Consider the following 19,947-nt stretch of genomic DNA (forward strand, 5'->3'; position numbering starts at 1 on the left):
GGCGCTGTTGTTGATGCCCCTGTAGTAGGCGCGTGCGCATAGCAAGCATGTGTATTGCAGTTTGCTCTGCTACAGAAGGGAAAAAACCTGTCTAATTTCTCGGTTGACGTTGGTAGTGGTGAGTGGAACGTGAAGTTTGCTTGTTTTTGTGGAAACGCTAATCTATGGACGGTATTGTTTGATTGTATTTTTTCATGTTGTCTTTTGAGTTTATATTTTTCGCAAGCAAGATAGAGACTGGGACGAGATCTTTCTTTGTAAAAAACACTAAACTAAAAATGCATTGCAGCAATCGCATGTTTAAAATTTTTACAATAGATCAGACATCATCATCTGCTTTTAACCCTTTCCTTCCATCTTGATTGAATCTTCTACATTATTACAGGGTAAACATCCATGTAATGTATGCATTGTATGTTTTTAAGGCCTACCCTAACTTCCTAAAGTCAGTTTGTACAGGACTACAGACAGGGTAATTTGGCAGCTACCAGAGAGAGTTATTATTGTTTTTTAATATTTAAAAAGAACTCCCACTTTCTAGTTTCTGACAACTTTCTGCTAACTGATTTGGGAGGGTTCTTCGCACTTGAAATTGAAGGAGCACAGCAATTTTCATCTGATAAGGGGCACTTATATTAAATATGAGGAAACTTTATGTTGCATTGAAACTAAAGTTTAGTTAGGGCAGCGCGACAATTGCTGTGGGTGCCATCCCCAGCGTTATTTCGAGGCCTTGATTATATTTATTATTATTTTTTAATCCATTTATAAATATTTAATAGTTGACTTGGAAATTGAAAATGCACTGGTCATATTTATTTATTGGTCTCAGTCGTCCTCAAGTCATACATAACCCACCATCCCAATACAACAAATAACAATTTGTGTTTGTAACTTTGAACAATAAATCATTTGTACCCTCTGTTTTTACCCTCTATTTTTCACAGCTGGATCCAATTTTGTCGCTGTTCTGTAAAACACCGAGCGCACCTTTTCAGAGAAAGGAGGATCTTTTCTAAAAAAGCACCATGGATCTAGCAGCTGTGATTGAGACCCTGGGTCATCTAAACACAGCGCAGTTAGCCCAACTACGAAACCACCTTCTTTCTCAAGATGTGTCGTCACTAGGTCTGTCTGCCGACCAAGCCATGGGCCTCTTGCAGGCTATTGAGGAGCACGACACAAGAGCTGCACAAGTACAGCCCAAGTTTGTACCGAGTCAACCTGCCCCCAGCTTCCCAGTTGCCCAACAGCCTCCAGATCTAGATATGCCCAAGGTTATTGATAATATCAACCGACTTTTCACGTCCGCTTTCGGGACTCAACAAGGAGGGGCGGACAACAGTGTGGGATACCAGTCGAACAGTGAGCTGTCTGCTATTAACGAGAGGGTTCAGATGCTTGAGATGCAGCGAGCGCGGATCTTAAATGCGCAGAAGCAGGAGCAGCAAGGCGTCCAGGTGGCTCTTGGTGATGGGAACTTATACACCGGACCAAATCCTAAGCGGAGAATGATTTCCAACGATGGAATGGTTTGTAGTTTTTTAAAGTGTGTAGGGTAAACAGGCTTGTGTGCTTCTTTTTTAAAGGGCAAGGGCACCAAGGCATTGAGGAAATTGATAAGTTCTACTGGAACATTTCAAAGGCACCAAGGCAATGAATGTCTAGGGGGCATGGAGGCAATCACCTTCGTCAAGTGTCAGGGCCCAATTTCATAGAGCCGCTAAGCACAAAAATTTGTTTAGCATGAAATTTCTTCCTTGATGAAAACAGGATTGCCAACTAAATTTCCACGTGATTTTCAGGATAAGCAAACTGGTTTAGCAATTTGGTTGGCAATCCTGTTTTTATCAAGGAAGAAATTTCATGCTAAGCAAATTTTTGTACTTAGCAGCTCTGTGAAATTGGGCCCAGGCCTGGTGTAGTGTGCAGCTGTGCATGAATTGGTTAACGCTGAACAATTAAACAAAAACTGGGGGTTTGTAAGTTTTGGGGATCATATTCAATTTCCTGGACTGCACAGTGGGCTTTCAAAACATGTTTCAGTTCAGTGTGCTTTGCCTAAACCATGTAAACTTTCAATATTTTAATCCAGATGGCCCACCCCCCCCCCCCCACCCCAAGTACAAAAGTTGTTCATATTGTCACCCCATTGCAAAACATTGTATCTTTATTTTTTTTAAATTGTGTCTCGCAAGGAAATGCTTTTACTGCAAAAACGTATCTTGGTGCGTACTTGTTTTGTGTTGGATTCTGCTGCGTGATACAATGTTTGACAAGTTTTTCAAGTTTTCTTGTAACAAAAGTGCTATTTTAGGAGATGTTTTGCAGTGAAATGACGTTGTGATTTTTCATCTTTTTATGGGGGGGTTTTAGAAGCCCTTTGTTACATGTTATATCAAACTTAGTGAATTTCTCTTTCGATTCTTTTAAAATAGAACTTCAATGCAGCTCAAGGATTTCAAGGAAACTGGCCGCAAGGGGGTAACCAGATGAGCCAATCAGCTCTCCAGATAAACCAACCCAGAGCCAAGATGAACCAATCAGGAGGCGGGCAAGAGATGAACCAACCCAGGGGCGGGGCCAAGGCCAATAGAGGAGGATTTACTAACGCTAAAAAGAACAATAGAACCCGCAGGAAGAGGGGAAGAGGCGGTCAGCAACGGAGGTCTCCTGGGAGGTCTCCTGGAAGGTCTGAACCTAGGGGAGACTCCTACGGGAGGCGGTCACCGGATGACCATTACGACCGGAGGAGTAGGTCCAGGGAGAGTGGGGGGCGTGACAGGAGGGATAATTCAAGCGATAGAGGGCGTTCTTACGGAAGGCGGAGTCAGGACAGAGACCGACGAGATGACTCGGGGTATCGCAGAGGAAGAAGGGAGGGTTCAAGGAACAGAGACTTGGATTCACAAGAGAAGAAGTACCATGACGACGATTATGGTCGCAGGAGTGATGATAATGACAACAGGTCGTACCAAGGTGAAAGGTGGTACCAAGATGACCGAAGGTCGTGTAGAGGTGACAGCCCATCCTACCCAGACTCTCCCAGGCGTGATGGATATTCCAGATCAGAATCCATAGACTTCGCCCGGGATGACCAGTTTGACGACGGGAGCGATAGACAGGGCCAGAAGCGTAAGCATCGAGACTTTGATGAAGGCAGTTGGCACGCCGATGGCAGACCCGACCAAGAACCTCCCAGAAGGTACAGCCAAGAACGGGACTACCCTGACCCGAGGTTCAGCGACGGAGATCAACCTAGGAGAGGCGAAGGGCTTTACCAAGAGCCACCGTTCAACTACGGGACTAAGAGAGAACATTCCCGGGAGAGGGACAAGAGGAGATGGGATGATGATCCCAAGGTGGATGTCTTGGATACATTTGCAGAAATAGAAGCCAGATGGCGTGAACGAGACCTAAACAGACAACAATGTCCAGGTGATGAGTTTCTCCTTCGGCAAGGTGATGTGCTCAATCCGCGTTTAGCACGGGCGACGTACGTAGCAGACCAGTTACTGACAAACCCACCGGAGAGGAGAAGTCTGGATCTTGATCTTGGCAGAATCCAGCCGATTCCTTTAGCACTGGGCTTAGGTGCTAATCGACAACTCCCGAGCCAACCACTCGCTAACCGGTTAGGCCCGCAGGTACCTCGAGCCGGTTTTCCGAGAGGTTTTTCAGGACCGGCGACTCCTTCAAGACCGGTGATTCCGCCAAAGCAGACTCCAGTTTCCGCAAAAATGCAAGGGTTCCCCAAGAGGAATCAGGCAAATCTGATAAAGCCAGATGCAAAGAGTTTTTCAATGACAAGAAGGGTTTATCAGACCCAGGGAGACATTGTCCTCGTTAACTTGTTGTTTAAAGCACGTATACCAGACAAGTTACCCATAAAGAATCTTCAAAATTCAACAGGGGCAAATGTGAAAGTGGTAGCTGGATCCGTACCTCCGGCTGGTGCGCCCACCGTCGATCAAAACAAGGATAAATCCAAAGATGTCCCAGCTGTCGGTGGAGGTGTCGCTGGCAAGACCTTGACTAAAAGACCCCGGCCATTACCCTTGAGTCCAGAAGTTAACAGCATCGGCAATCAGGTTAGTTCAAAACTAGTAATAGTCAGTAATACAAAATATTGATTATTAGAAATTATATAATGACAGGCTGTGCACAAAATAGTGTGCCCTTGAAGACACTGGACCCCTTGGTAGGCCTAATTGTCAAAGACCAGTCTTCTCACTTGGTGTTAAAGACACTGGCCACTATTAGTAATTGTCAAAGACCAGTCTTCTCACTTGGTGTTAAAGACAGTGGACACTATTAGTAATTGTCAAAGACCAGTCTTCTCACTTAGTGTATCTCAGCATATGCATAAAATAACAAACCTGTGAAAATTTGAGCTCAATTGGTGATCGAAGTTGCGAGATAATAATGACAGAAAAAACACCCTTGTCACACAAAGTTTGGCGCTTTCGGATGCTTGACCTCAAATTTTAAATCTGAGGTCTCGAAATCAGTTGCGAGGAAAGAAAAAAACGTGCCACACGAAGTTGTGTGCTTGCAGATGCTTGATTTTGAGACCTCAAAATCTAATTCTGAGGTCTCAAAATCAAATTCGTGGAAAAATTACTTCTTTCTTGAAAACTTTGTCACTTCAGAGGGAAGTGTTTGTGTTTCCGAAAATGTTTTATACTACCAACATCTCCCCATTGCTCGTTACCAAGTGAGGTTCTAGTGTGGTCAATAAATAAAAAAATATTCCAGCGTTGATGAACCCAATGCTTGGTTTTTCCCTCAGTGTGAGCTCCTTGAAGCCCTAGATCTCCAAGGATTCTTGTACCAGCGAGTAATGACGCTCTGGACGTGCTACATTTGCAATACATCCTTAAAGAATGGAGCAGTAAGTGTGGACCTTGTAATCTCTTGTCAGTTCCTTGTACAATAGAGAGGTTTCGCAAGCGTGCGGATATAGATACGGATATGATAACCGTATCCGTATACATGTACGTCAGCCGGGTGTTGAGTTTTGTTTCACAAAATATAGGTATGTGTAACTTGAGGGGGCTCGCATTCATGTTTTTCTGACAAGCATGACCGATAGAGACCCTGTGTTTTATACACTGCATTGTCTCATCGTTTTGCTTGCAAATGAATAACGTTTTTGATCTGGGACAAAAAGACGACTAAAAGTCTGCAAAACAGTAGCCATTTTTCACAAAGTGTCGACGTATCTGTATCTGTATGTGTATGCGTAGACTTGCAAAACCTCTCTGTTATACAATTGTGAGATAATAGACTTAGCTGTTGCAAACTGCTTACCAACCAAAAGAACCTATGGTATTTCTACTAAGAATAGTGTCTGACGTTTCTACCCTAGCAGAGTCTTTCTCAAAGTCAGAAAAGAAGGACTCTTTGAGAAACCGGGCCATAAACTATTTTTTGCGTAATAAAGTTGTTGTACGCTGTGATGAGGTCCATGGGTGTTTTGTACACCTTGGGGAGCGAATGTCACATGAGGCTAAGTCGAGGGTACCCCTTTGCCCCCGAAGGTCTACAAATCTCACAAACCCCATCACAGCTTGCAACAATTGAATTTTTTTAACCATCGATTAATTTATATTATGAGTAGGGTAGATGGCCTTAGCTTTCGATTCCAAAACGGATCTTCTTCAGAGGCAACAGATTAATAAATAGATGGAAAGATAGAAAATGGTTTGTTAAAAAAACTGTCCTCGCAAGTATTTGCTATAAAAGCAGAAATGAGGTGCATACCAGTCACAAAGTGTACATGTGACATGTTAGTTTGGCTTGTGACCTTATTCTAGTAAAAGTAATAGACCCTTGCCATGAAATATGTAAATTGCACATAGGTTGGCACATAATGAGGGAACATCGCGCTGTTTTGTACAGAGCTATGTTTTGTACAGAGCTAATGGCTGCGTGACGCATACACGATTGCGCGTCTGCTTAGTGCACAACCCATGGCGATTGCCAACCAATAGGGTCTGTATCCGTGCGTGAATGTATTTACCATGTGGGAAGGGCCCATTTTGTTGTGTTTGGCTTATTTTTGTGCTTGAGCAGCTCTTTGAAATTGCGCTCAAATACTGTAGTCAAATTGTTACGAGTTCACATACCATGCTGGTATTAAACAGTTTCATTCTTTTAAAAATTGTTTTTTTTTTTTTTCTTTTGACGCTTCAGGCGTATCAGATTCACATTGGTTCCAAGAATCACATCAGGACGTGTATCAGGCTGCAAACGTACGAGGGCGCTCTTGAGCGTCGGAAGGTCGCATTCGCCCTGCGCAATCTGCCCAATCAAAGAAGCTACGCCCCTGAGCAGCTCAACGCCGGGAACATGAGCCGAATGTTCTTCTGCTACGAGTGCGGGGAGGGTTACGCATGCAAGGCGCTGGAACACCGGAAAACGGAACGCCATTTGGTAGGTTTTTGGTTTGAGGTACTTTGGGCGATTTTCATGGTTACTCCCTTAGTACACATTGAGGTTTATATTTTTGTTGTTACTATTGTACAGTGGTGTTTAAAGGATTCGGGTACTTTTTCAAAATGTCCACAGATTTACAAGAATCTTACAGGGTTTGAAGATAATGATAGTGGAAAGCTTCCCTTCAAATTTTACTAACTGAGGTTGTGTAGGTTTTGCGAAATGAGTAAAACAAGTCACAAAATAGTTTTCGTCACAGGAAGACGAAAATTATTTTAGCATGTAAAATCCCATTATTTAACCAGTTATGATATTATACCAAAACCATAGCATAACTGGTTAATACGTTTTTCCATGCTAAAACTGAGACAAACATTATTTGTTTTACTCATTTCTCAAAAACTACAGCACCTCAGTAGGTAAAATTTCAAAGGAAGCTTTCTACTATTATAATCTTCAAACTGTGTAAGTTTAATGTAAATCTGTGAACATTGTGATTTGTGTTGACAAAAGTACATAGACCCTTTAATAGTATGTAAAATTTGCATCAGGGATGAAATATATTAATTTTGGTTTGACCCTTACAACGATGTGTGTTAGCACTGTATACTCAGTACTTTCCCCGAGTCCTGTGAACAAATATCACAGGCATGTTACTCGGGTGGGATTCGAACCCACAACCCTTGCAATTCTAGAGCAGTGTCTTACCAACTAGACTACCGAGGTTGCCCGGTAGCTAGAGGCAGTTGGAATCCTATGTTTTGGCAGCGGGTACCGCAACGATATAAGAGATGTTAAATTTGCATCAGGGATGAAGAATATTAATTTTGGTTTGACCCTTACACCAATGTGTGTTAGCACTGTATACTCAGTACTTTCCCCGAGTTCAATGAAAAATAAATCACAGCTACTTGGGTGGGATTGGAACCCACGACCTTTGCAATTCTAGAGCAGCGTCTTACCAACGAGACCACCAAGAGTGTCCCGCAGCTAGAAGCAGTTTGAATCGTTGGTTTAGCAGCGAGTATCGCACGATTTCATAGATTTTAAATTTGCATCAGGGATAATGAATATTCATTTTAGCTTTACTCTCACACCGATGTGTGTGTACACAGAGACATGCACATAGCTAGCTCTGGTAGCGCAAAGATAAATAATTAAAATAATGATTGAAAATATAATTCCAATGCTGCTAAATGCTAATGTGTCACAGGCATTGAAGGGAAGGTACACGTTTGGTAATTACTCAAAACAAATATTAACTTAAAAACTGACTTGGTAACGAGCATTGGAGAGCTGTTGATAGTATAAAACATTGTGAGAAACGACTCCCTCTGAAGTAACGTAGTTCTTGAGACAGAGGTAATTTCTCAATAAAATAATAAAAGACTTCTAGCTAGAAGTCTTTTATTCCTATCTGAAAGCACACAAACTCGTCCAACAAGGGTGGTTTTTCTTTCATCATTTTCTCGCAACTTCAATGACCGATTGAGCCCAAATTTTCACAGGCTTGTTATTTTATGGTTATGATGGGATACACCAAGTGAGAACACTGGTATTTGACAATTACCAAACGTGTACCTTCCCTTTATGTCCCTGTTGAAAACTCATTTATTAAAGCTGCTCTTTTTGTAATTTGCTTATTTGTATATTGTATCTTTCTCTCATTGTTTATTTTGTTGTTCTCATTATGCGCTTAGAGGCATTTTGCATTAGGCGCTTTACAAATGTCTTATTATTACTATTGTTATTTTTACACTACTTTTCATCGTACTGTTGTACTTTCTTTCTTTGTTTTGTTACAGACTTTGGAGGAATACAGAAAGCACTGTAATTTATGCAATTTTTACTGCAGAGACATGAAAGCCCTGGTGAAGCATCAAAATAGCAAACTTCATATCGCGGTAAGATTTCTTCAAAATGTTATCTATTGCGCTGTGGCTTGGTGGTTAAAAGCACAGTCGTCGGTTTCACCAAACTCTTCATAACTTAGGATTAGTCTTAGGACTTGGGACAAAATAAGTTCCGTATCCATAGACGGTAGGACGCATCCAAAGTTGGAGGAGTGTCCCAAATCGAGCTATTATTAATCCTAGCGTTTCGTGAAATCGGCTGCTGGACACGTTTGGTAATTTTTGGTCAAAGACCATTATTCTCACTTGGTGCATCTCAACATACATAGTATGCATTTAATAAAAAAAACAAATTTTTACTCAATTGACAAGAGAATAATGAGAGAAAAACACCCTTGTTTCACAAATTTATGCTTTCAGACACATAATAAAAGGTTTCAGGCCTGAAGTTTTTTATTATTTGAGTGAGAAATAATCTATTGTCAAAAAACTATGTCACTTCAGAAGGAGCTGTTTCTCACAATGTTTTATACTATCAACGGCTCTCCATTGCTCATTACCAAGTACGTATTTATGCTAACAATTATTTTGGCACAGTGCAGGGTTTCTACAGGGTTCAATTTCTCTGATTGAAACTCAGTTCCTTTCTTTTTATAATTTTGTTTCAGTTGAAAGCTATCAAGAACAAGGATGGATCTCAGGTAAGAAACGGTGAAAAGGTTTCAGAAGTGAAAGGTTTTGTTTGTCGGGTTATCTTTTATGAGCTGTGAAGCTTCGCAAGGTCTGGGAAATATACAGTAGATGTACTGCGCCTTGAACACCCAGCAGGGTGGATATGTGCGCATTACAAGTCTTATTATTATTATTATTATTATTATTAACTAGTAAACTTGCAGGTACAATTATGTGAAAGAGGCAACAAAGCCGAAAATTTGTGTAAATCTCATTTGGATGGATGGTTGGCTCTGAGAACAAGCTGTGTTTACCAGCCAATACCAGTTTTTACCAGACAATGTGCGGCAGGGTAAGGGCGAGCCCTGTGCAGTATACATGCAGGTGGATCTTTCGAAGGGATTTGAGAACATCAACAAATATTTGGAAGTGAAATTGAGGATGAGTTCCTTTTACAACCATACTTAGAAGTAATATAGGAGTAATTTAAAAGGTATGCGATTATTAATAATTTGGGGGGGGTAATCATCCTTACTCGCAGCCAAGAGCGGCTACAACGTGTTCGAGAAATAGGCATGCGAGGGTGCCTTTGGCAGCCAGCCACATCAACCCATTATGACCACAAATTGTGAGTGAGGGGGCAAAGCCTTTCATTGCTTCACATTTGGTGGAATTTACTGGGATTATTCTCTCCAAATTGACTGAAAAAGACTTCTCTTTTAAACAGGTCCCGGGAGATGCGCAAAACAAGACACCAATCTTTAGCAGGACGTTCGTTCCCACTAGGGTTCCCGTGTTCGGTCAGAAACCAGTTCCCAACAAAGCAGCCGATTCCAGTAGGACCCCTGTTACCAACAAAGCGTCCTCCACGACAAAATCGTTACCAACCAGGATAACCACCTCCAACAAGTTGTTCACCTCCAATAAGTCATTGCCATCCAACAAGCCATTGAGATCCAATAAGCCAATCACATCCAATAAGTCATTGACATCCAATAAGCCATTGACACCCACCAAAGAGCTGTCCTCTGATATGACTGAAGGTACAGCGCAACCGAACATCTCAGGTACGTTAAGATCAGACAGACGACCAAACTAGATTACACCGGGGCAACCCCTTTCTCTTCACGATAACTGATAAGTGTTCTGGGTTCTTTTAGATGCATGACCAATGTCTTTACATCTTTAATAACAAACTACAGCATTTATAAGGCGCACTTTTATTGAATAAACATTCAAAGGATAAAGCAAAGAACTTGAAACACCAGGGGTCAATTTCACAAAGAGTTATGACTCGTCTTATCTCGAGTTCGGATGAGTAACTTAGGATTAATCTTAAGGTCCCCATGCTAAAGTGCAGGGCTAGGACTCGTCCTTAGTCCTAAGATAAGTCTTAAGTTAGGAAGAGTTTTGTGAAATCGACGGCAGGGCCCATTTTCATGAAGCCTGTAAGCATACAAACTTCGCTAAGCTTGTGCCCCGAGTTTCGAGTCCAATTGACTTGACCATTTCTAGCAACAACAGACTAAAGTGGTTTGGGGTTACACAAAAAATTCTCCCAGACACTAAAAATAAATTATGATGTTGCATTGCTCAAGTGTGTCCCTACCGACTTACTTACAGAACAGATTTTCCTGTATTTGTTGTTTGTTTGGTTAAATCACTAAAGTAGATCACTATGAGGGCAGAGATGGTTGATTTAGCCGAGTAGCGCATATTAATGTTGCACAGGCTGCATACTCCCCACCAGGGAGTTGAGATGGTTTAAGGAGTGAATTAAGGCCCAGTGACCAGGGGTAATAATGTGAAGCGCTTTGGGACGCCCTCTGGGTGTGAAAAGCGCTATATAAAAACGGGTTATTATTATTATTATTATTATTATTAAATCCCATACAACCTGGGAATCGTTAGGCGCATTCATTCAGCTGTGCCTAGTTTCATAAAGCTGCTTAAGCACACAAAAAGTAGGTAGGGTTTGAAACTTTACATAGTGGAAATAGGATATACACAAAAAAGCAGTTAAGCAAAACAAAATGATGCTTACCATAACATGTTTACCAGCTAATAAACCTTGTCACAGTGTACCATTTGTGACTGGTTCCCTCTGCTCATTTTTGCTTAGCAGAAATTGTTTTTTCACAACCACCACTGGCCCTAAGAGGATTATTTTCAAATCTTTGACATGACAGGATTACAGAGTGAAAGAAAATCTATCAAGGTGACACTGAAAGGGGGTAAGACACCGGTCACCGCGACGGACTCTGGTCAGGAAGAACTTATTGGTAAGTCTTTAGGGACATGTTGCCTTGGATCGGTCTAGGAAAAGCGTTTGAAACCGTTTGTTATAAAATGTATAGAAAGATGTTTTAAAGATAGAATACAATGATCCACACAAATATGGCTCAAAATTGCACGGTTTTCCCTTTTTCAAATGCGTTTATCCTAAATAAAAAAACTAAGGGTATGTGTTTGATACTTACTCAAAAAATAAATGACCATAAATACTTTAATGGTAAGACATTTTTTAAAAGCACTGCAGCTGTTGATAATGCATAACATTTTGGGAAATTATTTCCTCCTATGGATTGTGGTTTTAGAGGGATTCAGAAACATTTCAATCTGAAAAATATTTCTGGAAGAGAAACATTTGGGATGGTGTTCCTTAAACATGTTTTTGTGTGGACATAACCACTCCACTTTCGGTAAAAAAAAAAATTTCCACCTTTTGAAATGAAATGTTCACAGGTGATTCATGCTTACATTAAAACAGTTGCACAACATCGGTAAACAGTGTTGTCCAAGGCCCACACTTCGTGTATCACAACTTCTATTTAAAATAACAAACCTGTGAAAATTTAGGCTCAATTGGTCATCGGAGTCGGGAGAAAATCCACCCTTGTTTCCGCACGTTTCGCCGTGTCGTGGCATGTGTTTAAAATAAATCTGTTATTCTCTGTATCGAGAATTGATAATTGTTTTAATGTTTTCTCAAAAAGTAAAGCATTTCATGGAATAATTTTTCAAGAGAAGACTTTCACCATTACCTTCTGTAAACCCTGTAAGTTTATTGTAAATCTGTGAACTTTTAATTTTTGTTCTGTTCAGAAAGTGTCCAATGGCTTTAACACAGGATTAGAGCAATTGATTTTTTTTTAAATATCGTAATCTAATTTAACTTATTTCACTAATATACTTTTGTCTCCTCTGTAGGTTTGGACCTCGTCATCCCTGTGACTGGATTCTTTTGTCGATGTTGCTCCAAGTTTTACAACAATAAATTCATGGCTAAGCGCAATCACTGCATGACGGCAGAGCACAAACAGAAAGCACTGGTGAGCCCTCATAGATAAGCAGATTTCAATTTTAAGAGAAAAGAACAACATAATTTTTTCAGAATAGTTCAAAGCACTTTCTGTTCAGTAGTTGGAGGGTTAAAGGGCAGGACATTCTTTTCAGAACTGAGAAGTCTCCCGAATTCCAAAAATCTACTCTGCGAGTATAAAGCAATATTTTTAAAAGAACATAGTCTACCTAGCAAATAGCTTCACATGGTTAATACTGCAAACAATAATATACATTGATACCGTGCAATGCCTCAAGTCCCATATTGGTTTGGTAAAAAAATAAATGGTCAAAGATTTGCACACAACATACATAGTGGTCTTGGCAGGAAACTGCAGTTAAAATATACATGTTACCAAGAGAGGGCATTATCACTCAAGAAATTATATTGAAATTTGGATGTAACAAGGCAAAAGAAATCAGCAGGATACGTTTCGTTTGGTGAGAAATAATAGGGGTTTAGTTTCTGATCAAAATCCCACAGTAGTTTCGGGAGGAAAACTTTCGTACTGATATAAAAAAGACTTCAATCATTCTTAAAGTTCGCTAATTATGTTTTACACACAGGCTTGGTTTAAGTCTCACGGCACACCCATTCCGCAGAAGAAACCAGGAGCAAGCAATGAAAAAGAAGCCCAGAGTTCAACTCCGAAAGCCCCACAACCAAAACCCTATCAGTCTGAAACCATCATTGTCATCGACGACGATGACGACTCTGATGATGATATTAAAGAGACATCGAAGGAGAAACAGCAGCTACCCCAACGCCAAGACAAAACGGACACTGGTGAGGTTACCACACAGGCTCACCTTGGTCTCAAAGCGGAGGTGAACACTGACTCTGAGGAGGACAATGGAAAGATGCTAGGGCATGCTGAAAACAGTAATGACAGTTCGAAGATTGTTAAAGATAAACAACAACCTATCGATAGACCTGTCGGTAGGAAGCTGCGAGCCATCAGAGCACAGCATCAGACCAAGGACAGTGATCTTGAGGATGGAGAAATACTCTCTGAGGAAGGAGAGTTGTCTTTTACTGTGCAGAGTGAAGCATCCGTGGAGAAAATGGAAGCAGAGACCATCAAAGAACTTCAGTATAAGAGGGAGGAACTTCTTGCTGCCATGAAGATGGTGACAGCAGAGACGGACGAACAACCCGAAGATAAGACGGAAGATCTACCTGCCGAAAAGACGGAGATGGGAGATGTTGTTGAAACCCTGGAAGGAACTGTTGATTCAACTTCCGCTGAGATGGAAGTTGAGGCTTCTGATTCAACTGTCCAAGAGAGTCAGGAGCCGTCCTCTGAAACGATGGAAGTCATGATCAAAGACCAAGCCATAGAGGAAACTGAAGATCCGTTGCCTAGTAGTGTTTCAGATCAAAACGTAAAAGAAAATGTAGAGTCAGACTCCGGGGAGACTGAAAAACCTGATCTATCGGTAGAAGAAACGGACATTACTTATGGTGAGGTGGACAATATGGATACAGTGCAATCTGGTAAGATTCTTGAAGAGCCACCGATTAGAGAGATGGACAAAGAATCCGATGGTCCAGAGAGTGACATGACGACAGAACCACCTATGGAATTGGAAACCGGAACCACCGATTTAACAAAGTCTAGTGATGCTGAGCATGAAGAGACTGAAATACCACAAGCTGAAGGAGAAGACCTCCCAAGTGGTGGAGTTCTCGATTCAGAGGAAATCGAGCAACCCAAAGAAGACGGCGGTGAAACCCCTGCCGATAAAGACATTGTCTTGAACGAGGACGACTTATATGCCAATCTCGTCGAGCACGCCCCAGAGGCAGAAGTTGAAGAGAGCTTAGAGCCTGAAGAGGAGCAGGGAAACGAGGAGCGGGAGGAGGAGGATGATGATGATGAGGACACAAGGTTCTTTATCGATGAGGGAACTTGGGAGGTGCGGTCTGAGGAAGACGGCAGCAACGGGGAGCCATTCGATGATGATGCGATTTCGGAAAGGGATGAGGATGATGATGGGTTGGTAATAATTGAAGATGAGGAGAACACTAGTAAGAATGTAGAAGAGAAAGATGACGATGTCGAGTCTTAGATATCTTTTGTAAAAGCTGCATCTTAAAGGCACTGGACACTATTGGTAATTACTAAAAATATTTGTTAGCATTAATAACTTACTTGGTAAGGAGCAATGGAGAGCTGTTGATAGTGTACAACATTGTGAGAAATGCCTGCCTCTGAAGTATTAAACATAGTTTTTGAGAAAGAGGTAGTTTCTCACCCCCCCCAAAAAAAAATACTTCAGCTGAAGCCTTTTATTAGGCATCTGAAAGCACACAACGTAATGCATCAAGGGTGTTTTTTCTTTCATTATTCTCTTGCAAATTCATCAACTAATTGGGCCCAAATTTCCACAGGTTTGTTATTTTATGCAAATGTTGGGATACGCCAAGTGAGAATACTGGTCTTTGACAGTTACCAAACGTGTCCGGTGCCTTTAAATATCTTTTTTGAGATGGCCATGACTGGTTTTTAATGTGTTGTTCAGAAAAGCACCGTCAATGTTTAAATATGTATGCTTTGACATTTGTCGTTAAGTCAGTCATTCCATTTAAGTTACAGCTCTTTGAGTTAACAAGATTTTATTTTAGATGTCGCAGAAAACCTCATGAGATATAAAAGGTACTAATTCCAGTAAATTTTACAGAGAATTTAGCAGTTTCAGAAGCTATTCTAAGAATAGCTTAGAATAGTATTCTTTATGTTGCAAGAAAAAGCAAGTCCTGCAAAAAAACGAAAGAAAAAGAAAAAAAGACACTCTGAACTTCAGGGCAGTGTGAAAGAGACAAACAACTGTATGCCAGCAAATCTACTTTTCATGCTCAGAGGCAAACAAAATACAGCAAAAATATTAGTTGAACAAACTAATAATTAACTAGGGTTTGCATGAAATAATAAAGACATTTGTGACAGTTGCTTTAGAAGTTTCTTCCCTGCCTTTTGCCTTTGAGGAAAACCCTGTTCTGACTATGGCAAAATTTCATTAAGCTGTTAAAGCAGAAAATACTGCTTGAAAAGTTTCTTAGCTAAGCAAAAACTGAGTGGGGCACCAGTCACGACCATGTAAACTTCATGTAATTTTGACTGGTATCCTTTGTCTATTTAGCAAGACTTTTCTGTGCTTAGCAAGTTTTTGTACGTACAGGCCCTGAGCCTTAAGCAAAATGAAAGGGGGTAATATTGAAGGAGAAACACATTAATTGTTAATATTAGTTTGTACCATTGAAAAGCTTTGAATTTTTACAATAACCAGTGTCATTCTTTAGGGGGCTAATGCGAACATAAATGCATTGCTTGTGGGTGCAATGATTTGATGTTAAATTAAAATTCGGCCTTCTTTGAAGAACTGTGGCAGGACATTTTTATTTTCATTATTTTCATTTTTCAGTATACCTTTGGTTGTTTTAATTGTATCCTGTAAAAGTTTTTGAGATCACCGAAAATGTTAAGTGGTCATGTCCGTGCAGGAAGAATTGGAATACGCAATCTGAGACACGATTCAGGCATAAAACGTTTCTCAGATTGTGTGTCTTTTGTATCTTCTCTAAAACCACTTGACTTAATAGAGGAACACGTTGCCTTGGATCGGTCAAGTTGGTCTTTGAAAAGCGTTTGTAACCGTTTGTTATAATATGGTTAGAGAGATGTTGTAAAAGTAGAATACAATAATCCACACAAATTTGCCTAGAAATTGCGTGGTTTTCCTTTTACTTTGCGAACTAACATGGTCGGCCATTTATGGAAGTCAAAAATTTGACTACCATAAATGGCCGACCGTGTTAGTCGACGAGGTAGTCGAAAAGGAAAACCACGCAATTTCGAGTGATACTTGTGTGGATCATTATATTCTACTTTTAAAACATCATGCATTTTATACCAAACGGTTTCGAACGCTTTTTATAGACCGTCTCGTCCGATCTAAGTCAACGTGTTCCTTTAAAAGTGATTGGTTTCTCAATATGTTCGTACATTATCAAAAACCGAGTAAAGTTCTAACCAAGGAAGTTGTTATTACCAAAGGTGTACCATTCTTTATTTATCAATATTTGTGTTTGTTTTATGTCTATTTTTTATTTTATTTTTTCTTCGGGGGGGGGGGGGGGTGTGCATATTCAACCAGTGCTTTCTTTCCATGTGATGCTACTCCCTATAGTTATCAAGAAATAGAATTAGAAACCCAAATTAGAAATACATGTTGCTTTTGTTCCTTTGCTTTAAATCAAAACGAGCATTGTATGAATGTGTACACGGTCCATGTTTAAATGTTAATTTGTTGTTGTTTTCACTTTAATAATAAAAAATATAAAAAACATGGCCACCAAATCTGATGGATTTTTCACAGGTTGGTTTCAGAGCTTATAAAAAAAGTGTAAATAAAACGTGAGAAAAAGAAGAAGAAGAAGACGAAACTATACAGTGATGAACGTGTAAGAAGATTTCCCTGTAAGATTACACACTGATTATTTTAAAGTTCCTTTCCACAAACCAACAAGTACATGTGTATAAATTTTACTAAAAAAACTCGGTGAGGTGAATGGTATTTTGCAGCACTTAAAAAAATAAACTATGTTTTATGAAGAACAGGCATTGTATTCTTCCTTTAAAGACAATGACCACTATTGGTAATTGTCAAAGACCAGTCTTCTCACTTGGTGTATCTCAACATTTGCATAAAATAACAAACCTGTGGAAATTTGAGCTTGATTGGTCGTCGGTGTTGCGAGATAACTATAAACGAAAAAAACACCCTTGTCGCACAAGTTTTGTGCTTCCAGATGCTTGATTTCGAGACCTCAAATTCTAAATCTGAGGTCTCGAAATAAAATTCGTTGAAAATTACTTCTTTCTCGAAAACTACGTCACTTCAGAGGGAGTCGTTTCTCACAATGTTTTATACCATCAACCTCTCCCCATTACGCGTAATCAAGAAAGGTTTCACGCTGATAAATATTTGGAGTAATTACCAATAGTGTCCACTGCCTTTAATTTACGTTCTTTTATTATTTCCTTTGGTTAAGAATCCCCAGGTTGTGGGACCTTTGAATTGCTCCTTTGAGAAGAGGATAGGATTGTGGGAGAAATGCTTTTGGTACTACATTCATCAATGCCATTTTAAAAACAAAGCCAAATGTTAATTAAACCGTGTTATAAAATGTGTTAAAATAATCATAAAACAATACAAAAGTTGACATAATCATTCAAACAATTATTTGATACTAAGAGTTACTCAGTATTGCATAATGATGTTGCTTATTCTCTTAATGTTTGAGGAATTTAATAAAAAAAAGTATCGAGTTTAAATGCTTCCAAATATTTGTGATCGTGAGATGCTTGGTTGGAATTATTGGTCACAGTGTAGTGACTGGAGAAGATGTTTTAGAAGTGTGTCCATATTTTCTACTTAATGTAGCCTTTGGGAAATTATTGTTATCGGCTGTGCCATTTTTCGGGATTTTCACTTTCTCAAAATCTCCTCGAGCCTTCAAATTCAAATGCTGAAGTGTGGAAATTAAATGCGCCCTTCTAAACCAAGAAAACTGAACAAGGATTTTGTTGATTTGTTAAGTTAAGTGGTATACTCAAGCCTTAGCAATGGGAAGACACCCTGCTAAAAAATCACGGATATATAATGTGCAACAGTTCGTAGGGGACTTAAAGACACTGGACACTATTGGTAATTGTCAAAGACCAGTCTTCTCACTTGGTGTATCTCAACATATGCATAAAATAAAAAATCTGTGAAAATTTGAGCTCAATATTGGTCGTCGAAGTTGCGAGACAGTGAAAGAAAAAAACACCTTATTCACACGAAGCTGTGTGCTTTCAGGTGCTTGATTTCGAGACCTCAAAATCTAATTATGATGAGGTCTCGAAATCAAATTCGTGGAAAATTACTTCTTTCTCGAACACTCGTTACTTCAGAAGGAGCCGTTTCTCACAATGTTTTAGACTATCAACAGCTTCCCATTACCAAGGACCCTTGTCTTTGTCTTACTAAATAAAGTATTGTCCACCTACCATCTTACAAGGTGGACCCACCGTCATGCCCCCCCCCCCCCCTCCAAAACACCGTCCTAGCCAACCCGTCACGGAATGAGTCATGGGGCTCAGCATTTTTTTTTTAATAGAGTATACTGCTCATCTGCATTCATATAGGCCTAGGTTGCATGTTTACTTTCAAATAAAACTTAGTACATATCCACACACCCATCTTATATTAGATCTGTATTAGATCTACGAAAAAAAGTATCTACGAAAAGGTTTCTACGAAAAAGTATCAACGAAAAAGTATCAACAAATAAGTATCTACGAAAAAGTATCAACGAATAAGTATCTACGAAAAGTATCAACGAAAAAGTATCTACGAAATGTATAAGCTTTTGAAAAATAAATTAAGTCCACAAAACTTTTGACTAAGCACAAGCAAATCATGTTGTATAAAGTAATTAAAGTAAACACACATCAGAAAAAAAGACAAAAGTTCCAAGCAGCTAAGCCGAAAAGAGTACCAAGTCTATACAAAATATGTAAGTTAGTTTCTATTTTACAAGGTTATGAGAATAGTCTAAGAATGGGCAGACGAAGGTCGTTCTGTGCATAATAAATACCCCCTTCTTAAAGCCATTGGACACTTTCTGAATAGAACAACAACTAAAAGCTCGCAGATTTACAAATAACTTACAGGGTTTGAAATATTATTCCATAAATTAAATGCTTTACTCTTTGAGAAAACATTAAAACAATTATAAAGAATTCTCGATATCGAGAATAACGGATTTTTGTTAAACACAATGTCATGACACGGCAAAACTTGTGGGAACAAGGGGAGGTTTTCTCGGCGTTATTTTCTCCCCACTCCGATGACCGATTGAGCCTAAATTGTCACCGTTTTTTTTTTTTTTAAATTGTGATACACGAAGTGTTTGCCTTTGGACAATACTGTTTAACGATTTGGGCGATTGCTTTAATCTAAACGTTGTTCTGCCTGTCTCTGTTTTTGAAGAATGGGAAGTTTTCCCCCCGTGTTGACCCTTGAGCGTTTATGATTATACGAGATAATTAAGCCAGTATTAAGAAGGGGCAAACCCTCTAATACATTTCAAAAACCTATGCTAAGTATTTTAAGTTTTCTTCTGATGGGGCATCGAGTTTCATCACGCAAACTTTTTGTAAAAGAAGACAACTCTCTGGAACAATCTCAATCTATAACCTCCTTTGAATCATTCAAAAGTGCCCTGAAAACCGCCTCTTATGTATAATACGCATTTTTTGTACCCATGCTTGTATAATTTAATTAATATGTTATTTATTTGATATAATTTGTAAAGCGCCTAGGGATAGCTTTAAATTGGGCGCTAATATAAATCAACGAAACTACCGATCATGTGCATTTTCTGATGTTTTTTTTAGAGCACAGTAGAGCCTACGTGCTAAATTAGTTTACAGATGCATCTTTCTGCATACAACCAGAGGTATCTCGAGTTCACTCGAAGCAAATTCTATGGATCGAAAACTTAAAAAGAAAATTATATCTTTTTTAAATCACAATGCTATGAGTTATTTGTAATATTAATTATAATCGGTTTTATCTCTCGCTTAAC

At 39.6% G+C, this 19,947-nt stretch overlaps 1 protein-coding gene across 2 annotated transcripts; it reads left to right on the forward strand.

Moving 5' to 3' along the window:
* Positions 1–31: 31 nt before the first annotated feature.
* On the forward strand, positions 32–14,470 carry LOC117303251. 2 transcript variants are annotated; one of them, XM_033787406.1, is made up of 11 exons: positions 32–171; positions 948–1,532; positions 2,439–4,091; positions 4,793–4,894; positions 6,199–6,438; positions 8,247–8,345; positions 8,963–8,995; positions 9,694–10,033; positions 11,156–11,248; positions 12,177–12,298; positions 12,876–14,470. In XM_033787406.1, exons 2-11 carry the CDS (start codon positions 1,029–1,031, stop codon positions 14,379–14,381), a joined length of 4,692 nt encoding a protein of 1,563 aa, XP_033643297.1. In that variant the 5' UTR covers positions 32–171; positions 948–1,028; the 3' UTR covers positions 14,382–14,470. The 2 variants fall into 2 exon arrangements, with proteins under 2 accessions (XP_033643297.1, XP_033643296.1); XM_033787405.1 differs by having other exon boundaries at positions 32–118.
* The last annotated feature ends 5,477 nt before the right edge of the window (positions 14,471–19,947 follow it).

Source organism: Asterias rubens, chromosome 19 (assembly GCF_902459465.1).
Source record: "Asterias rubens chromosome 19, eAstRub1.3, whole genome shotgun sequence".
In the NCBI taxonomy this organism is placed as follows: domain Eukaryota; kingdom Metazoa; phylum Echinodermata; class Asteroidea; order Forcipulatida; family Asteriidae; genus Asterias; species Asterias rubens.

Bases quoted from the DNA above. Each gene is read 5' to 3' on its own strand.
- LOC117303251 (XM_033787406.1), top strand. From the start codon at position 1,029: ATGGATCTAGCAGCTGTGATTGAGACCCTGGGTCATCTAAACACAGCG. The intron at 6,439-8,246 runs GTAGGTTTTTGG...GTTTTGTTACAG, and splicing joins GGAAAACGGAACGCCATTTG to ACTTTGGAGGAATACAGAAA. The intron at 10,034-11,155 runs GTACGTTAAGAT...TTGACATGACAG, and splicing joins AGCGCAACCGAACATCTCAG to GATTACAGAGTGAAAGAAAA.